At 38.9% G+C, this 15,103-nt stretch overlaps 1 protein-coding gene across 6 annotated transcripts in view; it reads left to right on the plus strand.

Moving 5' to 3' along the window:
- Positions 1-15,103, plus strand: part of SOX6 (SRY-box transcription factor 6) — a 625,392-nt gene that overhangs the window by 489,321 nt on the left and 120,968 nt on the right. For 4 of the 6 annotated variants that reach the window (XM_019652558.1, XM_019652560.1, XM_019652557.1 and 1 more), the window contains one exon: positions 11,685-11,808. In XM_019652558.1, the coding sequence (XP_019508103.1) occupies positions 11,685-11,808 (124 nt within the window). The remainder of the gene's footprint in view (positions 1-11,684; positions 11,809-15,103) is intronic. The other 2 variants (XM_019652559.1, XM_019652561.1) reach the window with 1 other exon arrangement.

Genomic DNA, 15,103 nt, shown 5'->3' on the forward strand with positions numbered 1-15,103 from the left:
TTATACTATAGATGAATTTCAACAGATGTACTAGGAGAGCTCAGTCATTCAAAATTATCTTCGTATAAATGAATAAAGTCAATTTTTGTATTTTCATATCAACTTCGTGGACTTCAAAGCCAGACCATGCCATCCAAAAGAAAAGATTGCTATGGTGAAGTATTTGGGAGGAGATATGTATACTTCTGTTGCCTCAATTTGAGGATTATAAATGATGAAAATACTTTGAATTGATTCGGAAGATTAAAAAAAATCATCAGGATTGTTGTAGCTTAGTTTTTAAAAAACATAGAAGGAAAGTTCTTTACTGTATTTATGTAACAAATATTTGTTGAGTCCCTACTCTGTGTAAGAGAGACTTTTTTACTAAGCCCTGGGGAGATGCAAAGTCCCTGACTTGAAGTTGCTTGTGCATAATTTTAACAAGACCTGTAGTCTAAGACGTAAACCTGCTTTTCGGGAGGAGGAATTTAATAATTGAACTCTGGTCATTGCTAACAGAATAAGCTTGTGTAAAATACCTCAGGAGTAAAAGCCAGATTGCCTTCATTGCAGGTCAAAAGTTTATGAAAGGTTTATATCTGAATTCGGTTGTTACCAAGAAAGGAATGCTACATTTTTCGCAAATGTTACTCTATTTATTTGGCATTTATTCAAAATTAAAAAAAATTAATTTCCATCTTGCCGAAACACTTTGATCATTGCGTATTTAATGGGGTTTCCATTTGAGAACAACAATCATTAGCCTCTAATATGTTTCATACTTCTGTGGAAATAAGACAGGGTAGAATAAGAAGCATTCATCTTCACTAGTCTTTGAACATATCCGAAGTAATTGACTAGCTCAGTCTTCTGTGATGGCCTGGTGACCACTAACTGTGACTATTTGCATAATAGTCAACTCTTCACTTCTGTAGTGATAACTGTTTGTATCTGATTAAAATTAAGACTGTTTTAGTTCTCTTGACTTTTCCAGAAGTTGCAAAAATTGAGATTTGCTGTTCTGCTTTAACCAAACAAATGCACACATGGGGATAACAATATGCTGAGTTTATGCAGATTTTACAGCACGAATCTGAATAAAATACCCACTAATAGATCCTTAAGGAGTAATAAACACACATGAATTTTCCTTAGTTGCACTTTAAAGTGATTTTAACATACTACTAGACCTTAACAATAATATTTAATTGACAAGATTATGCATTTGTATGGATTGAAAAGGTGGTAGATATCTAATTCCAAATGAATCATAAATTTTACTTTTGCATAACATGTTTTATTAATTTCTTTATGGCCAGGATATTCTACTTCCCTCCTGGTGAGAGTTTCTTAAAACATAGTGAGATAATTTAAACACACTTAATTAACATTTATCATCCATTTTATAAAGTAATCTGACTTTTGTTCTCATAAATATTCTCAAAATTTTTTGGTTTTATATACCGTAGGAAGACTATGGAAAGGCACCTAATAGAATTTTTGCCGTAATTTAGTTTCTTTTTAAGCAAATCTTTCCTTTATCGACACTACCCCAAAGTAAGCTGACAAATGGGATGATTTATACTACTATGTAAGTGAAAACAAACCTATTACCACTACCTGATAAAATAAGACTGTGAACATCTCTAAGGTACCTTTATATTACTCGTGCCTGTCGCGGTACCATGTGGATAGTGCTAGGTGCTCAATAAATGGCTGCTGAATATTTGAATGAACACGGGAACTATTGACTTCCCTCATGGAGTAATGTATTTCTTGGGAGCCCAAGAGGTCATTGTGTATGTGTGGAGCTCTTTATTTCAGGGAGTAAGGGGACAGATAAGTAAGAGATACCAGGAAGTACGATTATGTTAGTGCTATGTTCTTCTCTTTGAAAATTCAGTATTTATTTAAACATGACAAATGAATGAGAGAGAAAGTAATGATATTTGATTCCTAATGATCCTGGGTAGACTAATGAGGTATTTGCCCATTTTAGAAAACGCACATAGAGTGAGTGCATACCATAGGCTGAGAATGTAAAAACAGGAGTTAATACCAAGGTCAGGATTGGCTCTTTCAGGGCTAACATTTCTCTCTGAATATACACCTAAAGAAGATCTTTTAAAATTTGTGCTATTGACCTGATAGATGAAGTCATTGTGTGCTTACACTCCATGGTGATTCTTCTCCTATGAAACCAAGGAAGGGTGCCAGAAAGTGCTAGACTGTGAAGTGGATTTAAAGTAGCTACCTTAAAGACCACTTGGTAAAGAGAATTGCTTTTGTTTGCATGTATTACTCTTGGTAGTGAGGGTAGGGACATAGTGAAGCTAGGGGTAAGATGTGTCTTTTCCCCTGTGAATATTTTACATTTTCTATTAAATATATTTAATAGTGTAAATTGGTAAGGATAACTAAACTACTGGAACTATTTTCTTTTTTCTTTAAACTAACTTTTCATTGAAGTATGATATACATACAAAAAAATGTATATATCATAAGTATAAAGTTAGCTCTTCATTAATGTTCAAACTAGTACATATGACTTTGAAAGATGAAAGCCTGAGATTTTAAAAGGATGCCTTTAAACTGTAATATCTTGAATTTGTTCTACCTTTTCAGGGGTTTTCTTGGACTTTTAGTGAGAATTTTGAAAAGACTGTTGGCAGTGGTATGTGAGTTTTAGGGAGAAATTGTGTTATAGTAAAGATGAATGGTAACAACAATGAGAGAGAGAGAGAGAAAGAAAGTGAGAGGGAGGAAGTCCTGCCATCAACAAACAAACAAAAACTAACAAAGCAGGATCCTCTTCTGGGTACAGTTACATTATTTGTACCATGTGTATCTGTTGGATGTTGGTGGGGAACATCTGGAAAGATGGTACTCTATGTTCTCAAATACTCTAGAACAGCCGTTCTCAACCTTCCTAATGCCATGACTCCTTAATACAGTTCCTCATGTTGTGGTGACCCCAACCATAAAATTATTTTCGTTGCTACTCTATAACTGTAATTTTGCTACTGCTATGAATCGTAATATAAATATCTTTTTGTTTAACGATGGTCTTAGGCGACCTCTGTGAAAGGGTCATTGAACCCCCAAAGGGGTCACGACTCACAGGTTGAGAACCGCTGCTCTAGAAGATTTGTGTCCTAGAATTGCCCCGATGAAATTTCAGCTTCATTATTCTCATGCTAGAGCTCGCTAGATTTTCTACAAGGAAGGATTTGCTGTCATCCTCCATTAGCTGTAGCAGCCAGAGATTTGCTAAATAAGACAAATGGAAAGCAAACAATGTGATATCAAGATGTATTTAAAAATCACTCTTAAATTCTCTTCTGAAGTGAAGACAACTACAATGCTATACCTTTTACAGTGGCGTTAACAATACTACCCTATGGAAACAGATGTTCAAAAAACCAGTGCTTAGGTCTTAGATGGTTCTCACATTGATCAGCTGACACAAAATGCCTAGTATGTTCTTAGCCCTGTGATACAAGCAGTAGGGTATACAGAAATATAAATGGCACAGGACATTCAGTTTACTTGGTGAGAGATGATTCATGAATAGAAACAATTGGTGAATACTCAGGTAGGACGTATATAACATAAGGCTCCTTTGTGTACTTCAGACAATGGCCAACCAAGAGAAGTTCAATATGTTACATTAAGCATTATGCTAAAGGTAAGGCAAAGCAGGATCTTAACATTTTAGATAGATTTTAACAGCAACAACAACAAAAGTTTTGAAACTAAAAGGGTTTATGTTAAGACACTCCTTTAATCTATCAAATGAGACCCTTTCCCTAGTAACTCTCCAGCATTCACTGAGGTCCACAGGGTTCTGCATGCATTTTGGGGCAGTAAGGAGACAACCTGACCTTGACGGCTTTTCATGTAAGGTTTCTGGGGCCTTTATTCCTTTCACTGTAGCCACTGCAGCTTTTACAGTGGTAACACTTTATGCAAATGACTCAGCTATTCTTTGCAATACAGAATATGACCCTTAAGGAAACTCCCTTCCCCTCCCCGCCCTTTCTGTCTGGATGCCCCGCCTCTTCCTCTCTTTCTTAATCTCCATTTTCTGTCTCTGTTTTTCCCTCCCTCTGTCACGATTTACAAACATTGGATACATTCTCTCTGACCGATTAAAGAAGCTGTCTCCAGTTAAACCACCCGAGGAATGACGTTTCTAGAAATACGGCATTAGAAAGATCTTCACTTGCTCACTGTCTTTAACTCAGTCATAGACATTAATACTCTCATGCTTTTCAACACAAATTCTTATCTCCTGTCATTAAAAAAGTTAAATAATCTTCGTACGCCAGAAAATGAGTCCCCCTGAGTGTCACTGTGTCTGCATATTAGCACGTAGCCCAGTCTCTGCCAAACTGTTCTCTGACTGACTGACTGCTGCAGATGCTCTTTCTCAAGTATTCCGAGTCATATCTTTAGTGCAAGTCTTCAGGGACAAACAATAGCACCTGTTCCTCACAAGATATCAGGCCAGTGAGCCCATTCATGTATCTTTAATGAAGCTCTGGGGCAGATGGCAAGAAATGGCACCGTCAACAACTTAGTGCAGAGAAAACAAAGGGGAAAAGTGTGGATGTAATAATGCTGTTACCACAAACATGAAGAGACCGAGCCTGAGTATTGCATGTGCCTCTGCTGCCGTCTTGATTGTCTGCACGACGTGAGGAGCACTCCAGCCATTAAAATTTCTGGGCATGATCAAGAATGTGTTTCCCACCCTCTCCCAATGTGGCAAGGGGTTGTGGGAGTTTAGAATTAATGGACAGTTGTGTGTTGGGGGCACACAGTGTGTTTCTGTCATGATACACTGACTGAGCTTCACCTAGGATGGGTTCCTGGTTTCTCATTAGCCATTCAAGTTACATATTAGCCAGTGAGTGCTGACTTCCAAAACAATAAAAATAATGCACTTTCATACTCAGATATATTTTTGGCAGCATGCAGTGCTACTCTTTGCATTACCAAAATTCATTTTACCTCTTTACCTATGGGATGAGGAAAGCACCTCTGAATTTTTGCTAAGGAAAAACTGCACTTTCAAGACAAAAAGATGCTATTTGAAATTTTTTTAACTTCTTGGAAAAGACTTGTGGAGACTGGTCATTCTTTGATGGAGTGAGGGGAGTTCTATTATGTTTTATTCTTTAGTAAAATATTTTGGGAGGTTGCTGTTTCCAATGTGACTGCCTTTCCTGACATGTCACCAGATTGGAAAATAGGGTGATGGGAAGGAAGAGGAAAGGCAGGCTTCCATTCTTCAGAGCAGGGTGGGGCTGTGCTATATCTTCAAAAGTCTTTATCTGCCCTAAGCCCTGACACTCGGTGCAGTGAACTCAATTCACAGCTTCCGTAAGAGGAAAATATTTTGGATGCTCATGTGATTGTTGTGTAGCCACCATGCCCTGTTGCCTGTCTCTCCCCCCGACCTTGCCCTTGCTTTTTATTTCTGTCCCACCTTCTACCAACAATCTTCGAGTAAGTGCAATAAGTGGAAATCTGTGACAGGGGGAAATTGTTGCTCTAATTCATGCTTTCCACTTACATTGCAGTTATGCACTGCTTAACAACAGGGATACGTTCTGAGAAATGAGTTGTTGCATGATTTTGTTGTTGTGTGAACATTGTAGAATGTACTTACACAAACCTAGATAGTATCGCCTACTACTGTAATTTATGTGCTATTCTTTTATATGACTGGCAGTGTAGTAGGTGTGTTTACACCAGCATCACCAGAAACATGTGAGTAATGCATTGCACTAGACATTACTATGGCTATAATGGCACTAGGTAATAGGAAATTTCTTCTGTTATAATACTATGCGACCACCATCGTACACGTGGTCCGTCATTGACTGAAACATCATTATGCAGTACATGGCTGTATTTGAACTGGATCCTGATGAGCTTTCTATAGAAGATGGTAGTTAGATGGTTTCATAGACCTCCATTATCCTTGCTAATTTTAAGACACATATGATAATTTATTTAAAATATCCCACAGGGGAAATCTGAATAAGATTGTTGGCTTGTATCAATGTCAGTACCCCGGTTGTGATATTGTACTGTAATTTCTCATTTTTTAAAATTAAAGTTATTGGGGTGATGACGTTTAGTAAAATTATATAGGTTTCAAGTGTACAATTCTGTAATACATCCTCTATATTGTGTGTTCACCACCCAGAGTCAGTTCTCCTTCTATCACCATATATTTGACCCCTTTACCCTCTTCTATCACCCTGTTCCCCAGTTACTCTTTGGTAACCAATAAACTGTTATTTCTGTCTATGATTTTTTGTTTGTTGCTTACAGTTTTATATCCCACATATGAGTGAAATCATATGGTTCTCAACTTTTTCTGCCTGATTTATTTTACTTAGCATGAAAATCTCAAGATCCATTCATATTGCTGCAAATGTCAGTATGTCATCTTTTCTTATGGCCGAGTAATATTCCATTGTGTACATAGACCACATCTTCTTTATCCAATCATCTATCGAAGGACACGTTGGTTGTTTCCATGCCTTGGCCACTGTGAATAATGCTGCAGTGAACATTGGGTGCGCTACAGTTTTTCAAGGTGTTTCCATTGCAGGAAACTGAGTAAAGGGAACATGGAATCTCTGTGTGTTATTACAACTGCACGTAAATTTACAATTATGGTTATAAAACTTTCAGTCAAATAATTATCACAAAGAATTATATTCCTTATCTTGTTTAGGTCTGTTTAGCAAAAGATGACTTCATGCTTAATATAATATGGTACTTTAAAAGTATAGACTTTGAGCCTGATTTGCCTGGACTTGAATCCTGGCTCCACTACTTTTTTTTTTAAAGATTTTTATTGGTGAATTGGGGGGATGGGAACAGCGCTGGGGAATTGGGGGAAGGGGAACAGACAAGTTGCTGTCCCTTTATTCCTCAGTCCAGCTGTGGAGGATGTCACTTCACTGGCCCAAGTTGGCACCATCATTGTGCTCTTTCCGGGTGAGGCAGATCAGTCGCCGGCTTCTGGACGGCCGCTCACTGCGGCTGCTGGCCGCTCACGCTGGCTGCTGGCTACACACGGTAGCCCATGGCAACCCACTGCAGCAGGGGCTGCAGCCTACGCCGTCGCCGGCGACTCATGGCAGCCCAGCTCCAGGTTGAGCTGTTGTTCAGCATCTTAGCTGTAGAGGGCAGTGTCACTCGCCCTCATATGTGGGATCCGAATCGATAACCTCTGGCGTCCTAAGCCAGCTCTTAACCATCGCACCACTTGGCCGGCCCAGGCTCCACTACTTTTTAATTGACTAAGTTACTTAGCCCCTCATGGTTTTTCTTTTTCATTAAGTGAATGAGAATAACAGTAAGTACATCATAGAGATTTGAGGATTAAATGTGATAGAGCATGTAAATCACTTTCCCAGTGGTTGGCATATAGGAAACACTGGAAAATATTAGCGACTGTAATTATTATCATCATCATCATCACTGTTATTACTTTTGTAATTAGAGCTAGAAGGGAATTTTTCATCATCTTCTCTCAGCCTAGATTCTAATTGGCTACTGGATATTTTGGCTTGTGTTTAGTAAAGGACACTTTGAATTTTCATATCATTGTTTTACTCAAAATAAGTTAAGGACAATTTTTATCATTTGGAGCTAAATGATTATTGCTAGTGAATGAACTGTAATAAATTATTGGAATTAATGACAACAGGTTTGAGATCAAATTGTCGTGGGTACAAAATAAGAGAGAAGAAAGAAACTGAAACTGAACAACATACTATCCGCACTCCTGAGCTACCTCCAACAACACACCTGTGATATGTAAAATTATTTTTAGTTGCAGATGTCCAGATTTCCTCTACCAAAAGAGTGTACACATGTGATTTTCCGTTTCTCTATCACTTAAGTCCATGTAATGTCAAGGACAAACCCCTGGTCAGGGTAATTAGCAATTCTGGGCTCTAGATTCTGTTCTGTGGTAGGCAGTGTGGACTCAGGCTCCTATCTTGTACCTTCTCTAGCCACTTGTTTCCCGATGTGTAGATTGTGAGGTTTGATCTAAATTAGTGGTTCTCAGAGAATGGTCCCTGGACCAGCAGACTGAGGGTGGGGTTGAGCAGCCTCTGTTTTAACAAGCCCTCCAGTTTCTGATGCACACTGACCTCTGAGTGTCACTGCTCTGGCTTAGAGTCTAAATTTTAGGTAGTTGGACCCAACCCCCAGAGTTCTTGATTCATAGGTCTGGGATGGAGCCTGATAATTTGCTTCTTTGAAGTTCTTAGGTCAACGTTGCTGATGCTGCTGGTCAGGGAGCTACTAGGTTCAATAAGCTCTAAACTCCATTTCTCCTCTATGAGTCTCTCATTACTATTGATTTCACTATGTCTTCTGTCCCTCTCCTTATTTACTTTGCCTCTCAATTTGTGAAAACTGCCTCTGAGCCGATAGTTAGCATTGGAAGTTTCTAACATGCCCTACCTACCTTGTCGAGGGTGATGGACGGCAAGAAATTTCCCTGAATTCTTACAGTGTGTGCTAATATGAAATGCCTACAGCTCTTTGGCATTAAAAACGACCCCAGAGAGTTTACTTAGTTATCTCATGTACCTAGCTTGTTACAAAGGACGTATCTTCAGGCACCAAGAATCAAGAGTGACGGTCTGATGCCTGTCATTGTTCCTCTTGGGTTGTCTCATGATCTGAAGAGCTCGGGCACCATTGTAGAAATAAAGTATGTTTTCATGATAAGATGCTGCTTAGTGAATAACACTAAAGATCCCAAATTCCATCTTCATGATCCTAGTACTCCCACCTCTTTCTTTTCACGGTTTTCAGGATGCTTGGGATGCTTGGGATGGGATAATGCTCTGTGAGGCACAGTGTCTTCTAAGGACATGGCAAATCCCTGCCTGCCAACCTGAATTACTTAGTTGACTCATGTTTTCTTTTTTGAACTAGAGTTATGGATAAGATCCACTGTTTCTTGTTTTTTTGTTGTTTTTTTTTCTTCAGTAAATTGATCACTTTCTAGTGCTGACTATTCAAACTATATGAAAAAAAGAGCAAGGATGTAACATTTACAGAGTGCCTATGATGTACCAGTCACTGTGCCACAAACATACTTTTCTTGTCTATTCAATCATTACAGTAACCATGCGAGGTAGTATCATTAACTGTGGCTTTTACATGAGGGAGTAATAGACTCAGGAAGGTTAAGTAACTGTTCAAGGTCACACAGCTAAGGGAAGGCGGTGTGTAGCTTTAAGCTCAGATTTGTTCGACAACAAAGGCTTTGTAGGCATAGTAGATCCTGAATAAATATGTGTTGAGAGTAAAGGAATGACCATATCACATTGTCTTCCCAATGTTGACTTTTAAACAATTGTAGAATTATGCAGCTGAAAAGGCTGCGTAGGTCCTTGTCTAATTAGGGGTTTAGTTATGCATATCCTTTAAAGAATTCCTAACATACAGGCATACAGCCTTTACTCGGCCACCTCTAGGAAATGACAACACATGACCTCTTTGATCAGAGCGATGGTTGAATAACTCACTATTAGAAAATTCTCCTTTGCATGAAATGTCCCTAAAATCTCTTTCTTTTGAGCCTAGTTCTGCCCATTGGAACCGCCCAGACTTAATCTGTTTCTCCTTCCATGTATTATTCCTTCAAATATTTGTAGATAACCTAACATCTTCTCTATCCCAAGCTAAGTAGCCCCAATTCTTTCACTGAGTCTCAAGATCCATAACACATAAGAATAACTTAATGATATCTGTTAAATGAAAGAAGGAAAGGATAAGTGAACATGATACCTAGACTTCTCACTTCCTTGCTTCCCTACTCTAGAGTGTAAAGCATCTCCACTGTGATCTAGATGTGCTAGTGCCATAATTCTAGAAATAAATGAAATGATTCCCTTTGATATACTCTTGCCCCAAACAATAGTCACGCACAAAAAATAATTGGGTTTTATTTGCTGACACAGAACAGTGCCCTCATCTTTGACATCTCAGATTTGCATCAGGTCACAACAGGCTGGAGTTAAGCAGCAAACCTAGTGCTTTGCTGTTCAGAGGGTTAGAGGCAAGACCTGGGCACCAGGGGGATCAGCTCCAATGTAAGCAGGCTAAGTTTGTCCTCTAATGTACAAAACTTGGGCTTACCTCAGCTAAAATGGAAGAAATAGCTGCCCAAAGCTAGTTTCTTTCACGCCCCACTGGCAAGGTAGTAATTGCACAAAGACCTTTTTATTATAAGTTGATTTTCCTGAGAAATGAATTCAGAAAAATACTGTAAAGTGTTTATTTTTTGCTTGCCCTTTATTAACCCACATCTTAGGGCTTTCCCTAGAGAAACACTGTTGGTAAATGAAACGTCTTAGACCCACACAGAAGCGCTTTGCACCATGTCCCGGGCTGTGGAGGGAACACGGACGGGACAAGGCAAACTTGATGCTTTTTAAACAGGGTCATCAGCCAGTATTTGGAATTTTGCCGAAAGAGAAAATTTGGGGATTTAAACGGGGGGAATGGTTTGGGGTTGGTAGAATTACTGGTGAACGTTTGTATCTTAAATAGGATATAATGTAGCCCTTTTATACTAGTAAAGAGGCCAAAGACCCAGTTTGAACTTAAAGATCTTTTCTGTTAAAACGTCCTAGTTCTGACCTTTAAATAACAAAAGTCGTGTGCGTTCCCCCTATGCAATCATGCCCTAAAAGCCAGGACAAAACCTCCCTGTGATGCTCCTCTGGAATCAGGGCAGCATGCACCGCGTAAAGAAGGGAGCTGGGAAATTAAAATGTGATTTTCACAGGCATGATTCTGTCATAGCTCTTATTTCCTTTATATGGAACACAAATACTGATATAGCGTGAAGATTTTCTATTTTGCATTTTTGTGCTCTTTGATACATTTATGGAGGTCAAATGAAATTTGATATAGTAGGATTTATTGTGAAATGCTCTCTGAATACAACTCCATAATTACGGAGCTACATGGGAGTGCATAAAGCTGTAAAACTGCTTAGCCAGACAAGCAATTTATATGTTGCATCGAGGTGTGTATGGCAAAGAATATTAGTTTAATTGGGAGCCAAGATGTAGTAGCCTTAAATCTGACGAGCTATATGTTTAACATAATGCAGCGAGGCCGTGAAATAAGACGCCTCAACTGGGGAGCTAGAGCTTTCGGAATATATAACAATTAGACATGATTTTTCTGACCAAGGATACTAAGCACTGGTTTCAAAATAAAGCACCGCATGCAAAGCAGGTGAAAGGGCAAAGCCTTTTAACATTGTACAAAGAAGCAAACTTAGTTCTCCTAGTTCTTTGTTTTTGAGAGAGAGAGAGAGAGAGAGAGAGAGAGAGAGAGAGAGAGAGAGAGAGAGAATAAAAGGAAACAAGTCAAGATAAAAGAAAACCATTAGCTACAATTTAGTGGAAGAGCAGGGATGATGCCAGTTCACAGTGAAGGTATGTTCTTGGTGCTGATGGAATCTCAGAGGAGGGATTTGGGGAATTCTGTGTGCGTTTTCTCAGGGAGCATGTTTGGGTTGGGGTTAGAAGTGGGTGGCTGTGTGGGTACCCGCACACCACCAGGAGTGAAAAACAAATACTTTGGTGGCATACGTTTGCTCTCTGTCTGATCATAGGCTCTCTTCTGTTTAGCAGGTTCAGGGTCACATGCCTCCGCTCATGATCCCAATTTTTCCACATGACCAGCGGACCCTGGCAGCTGCTGCTGCGGCCCAACAGGGATTCCTCTTCCCCCCTGGAATAACATACAAACCAGGTAAGTAGAAAGGGATTTAACATTCTTTTGGGAAAACGCTAAAAATCCACATGGTTTTGCTCAGTAGTCACAACAAACACAGGAGCACACTAAAGAACTATGACTAACAAGCTCACACAAGCTTATTTTAAAGTAAAATGAGAATTGGGGAGTTAATTGGGAGGGTGACATGTTAATAGACTAATTGGTTGCTAAAAACTTTTTTACTTTCTCCTCTTCCACTTGAGCTTGTTTTGAATTCACAGATGAAATGCTGCTTTCCCTGAAGACTACAAATTTCTGTCAGCTCTCTCTCCTACCTTTACTGTGAATAATTGTCTTGGATTCAAGATGCTTTCTTCCCCCCCTCCCCCCCGAGCTTTTATACTCTGGGATAGTGGTCACCTACCTATAAAATGTTATTATTGTTTGTTGTTTGGTTTCTCTTAGAAGAAAAGTTATAACTGGACCGATTTAATTAGCTTACTATTAATAGGTAAAATTCCTTTGGATTTGAATCTAAATAATGAAGCATGCAGTTGTATTTTCTCATTCATCTTTGAACCTCAATAAACAGGTCACATAACCTTGCAGTGAAATATGTTTTGAGACGATTTAGCAAATGTTATGATTTTTCTTTATTCCTCGGAGTTTACTGGACTCCTGGGGAATTCAATTAGGGACACATAATGGTTTGAAGCTTCTTTCAGAGCCTCCTTGTAAACAGGGCTTTAAATGTTTAAAGATATGTTGCCAAAGGAATCCAACGTAAGAAGATAGTCAAGTAAATAAAAGTCAACCTTAATTTCATTTGTGCATTCTTTGTAAGTGACCTCAGCTCAGAAGTAGTGACCTTGTTCTACTCATTAATAATTTCTGTGTCAAGTTCTTTTTAACATATTAACCTGCTTATATTAACCACCAAGCCTGAGTGCAACAAATCTGAGTGCAGCAGTTTCTTTGTGTGTGGGATTTATACAGTGAACAAAGGCATTTTAATATGCTTAAAGGCAATAATAAAATATAAATCACTTTACTAAAATTCTTGGTAAGGAAGCTTACTAAATAGCATAGACACAAACCTGGGGAGTTTGAACATCTATTTTAATTGCTTGTTGCCATCGATTACACTATTGCTTTTGGTAGAGAACCCCGTTCCTTGTAAGGAAAGGTAAGATGTCAGCGTCAAAACGCAAATGATTCAAGGAATAGAGATGTTCAGGAATCGGCTAACTTAAGGACTGACTTTGAAAATTCCTCAGTTACAAATTAGTCAAACCTAGTATTACCAAAGGTTTTGGGATACCTGAGTGAAAGAAAATTGTTATTCAGATTGCTAAAAATTGATTTTTTTTCTAGAGCAGAATTTTTAGAGCAAGTGATATTGCTTATGAAATTGGCATCCGTACTAAGGACAAGAGTATATTTTATCTGAGACAATATGTTCCTGTCAGTGCAACGGTGTAGTCCTTCTGTAGTCCCTATAAATAGCTTCAAACTATTTCTTCATCTTGATTTCCTTTCAAAACACGGATGTAAACTAAATGTGCTGGCTTCTCCTAATGCGCTGGTATAGGGGTCGTCATTCCTACACCAGTCTTAGAAGCCTTTTAAATGAACTGTATGTGGACACTGCCTATTTAATTTCAGTGTTTTTAATTTAAAATTCTCCACACTTCAATATCAGGAATGGGCATCTGACTTTTCTGCTGGATATAGACATCAACATACTTAACATTATGTAGCTAATTTTGTTGAAACAATAATGACATTTTTTCATGGGGGAAGATATTGTTATATAGTCAATGAATTGGGAGCATTAAAAAAAGAAAAGTCTCCTCATACAGCATCACTAAGATGATCATATGTCACTAAGAACAATATAGAGATTGGAACAACATTGTGCAGGAGCGAGTTGCTGCCATGGGCATGATGTCTGCAGCATGGAGTGGCATCCTGCGGTAGGAAAGGTGTAATTGTTATGTCAGCCCGAACATTCTGGTTAAGACAGGACAATGGATTGGACCTGGAGGACAATTTTTTATTCATAAGCAAGGCTGGTAAAAAAAAAAAAGTATTTTCTGGTGACTCCTGAGTGATGGCAGATAATTTAATTAACCACAACTTTAAATTCTTTAATCCTTTGGCTAATCTAGGCTTTATTGTATATAAAAAATGATACTTAAAAGGGATTAAAATGATATGTTCTTATGCTATTTGTAGAGAAGCTCTACATACTCAGGAGACTTGATCTTGTTATTCGCGTGAACTGGAGGAGAATACTGTTGGACAGGAGTCTGGACTAGGAACACGTATTTGCCCCAAGCTGAGCTATGTGAATTTCACTGGAAATACACAGAGAAGGACTAAATTTTTGACACATATAAAAGCCTTGAATGGCGACATACTTTATATTTTGTTTCCCTAAGTAAGAAGACCAGCAAGGGCTGCCTTGGTCTTTATAAATAACAAAATAAATGACTCTCTCTTTGCTCCTTTCCCACCTTCCATAGAGTTTGTGCCTCCAGCTGATCAAATAACCATCTTGATTTCCAGGAAGACAGACCCACCTTAGGGTGATGTTCTCTGTCTAAGCTGACTGTTTCTGAATCCATATTAGGACAGTCTAAACAAGTACAGTAGGCCTCTGGGCCTTCTTCCCTTCAGGCGATCAGACCCATTGCCCTGAACATTTTGGGGGCACAGTGTGCAGTGAGCACCAAGCAAGCTCTTCTACCTCCATGCACATTACTCACAGGGATTATGCAGTTTTAGGGGAACATCTACCAGATTGATCTATGCAGAAATAGCATTATTGAGTTTTAACCCCTAATCCAAAAACATTTTTAATGGCTCTATAATTCGAGGAATCTTTCTGGAAAGGAACTCAGCAGGGCCCAGAACCGAATTGTGGTTGCGTCGCTCTTTCCTATCGTGATACTAAGAGATGCAGCGATTCACGGCAAGACACACACATTTGAGCACTTATTGGTGAGAAAAGTAAAAGATTAAGCCTCCTTCATAGCTGCCAATGTGGGTATCAGATCAAGATGGAATCGCCTGTGAAATAAAAACAGTAGGCAGCTTCCTTCATGTGTCAGGGAGGATGCCGCTGACCCATGGGCTTTGTGTAGCTGGGGTTTCTTAAATGATTGCTGCAGGAGCAACACCCTGGATGCTTCCTATGAGATCTTAGGAGACGCCCCTGGCCGCTCCTGGCTCCTCCACTCACTTATTAGGTATGATACTAGCTAAAGCTCGCTGAATAGTTACTTTGTGCCAAATGCTGTGCTAAATATTTTACATGGAGTATTTT

Source organism: Hipposideros armiger, unplaced genomic scaffold, assembly GCF_001890085.2.
Source record: "Hipposideros armiger isolate ML-2016 unplaced genomic scaffold, ASM189008v1 scaffold_181, whole genome shotgun sequence".
Lineage (NCBI taxonomy): Eukaryota > Metazoa > Chordata > Mammalia > Chiroptera > Hipposideridae > Hipposideros > Hipposideros armiger.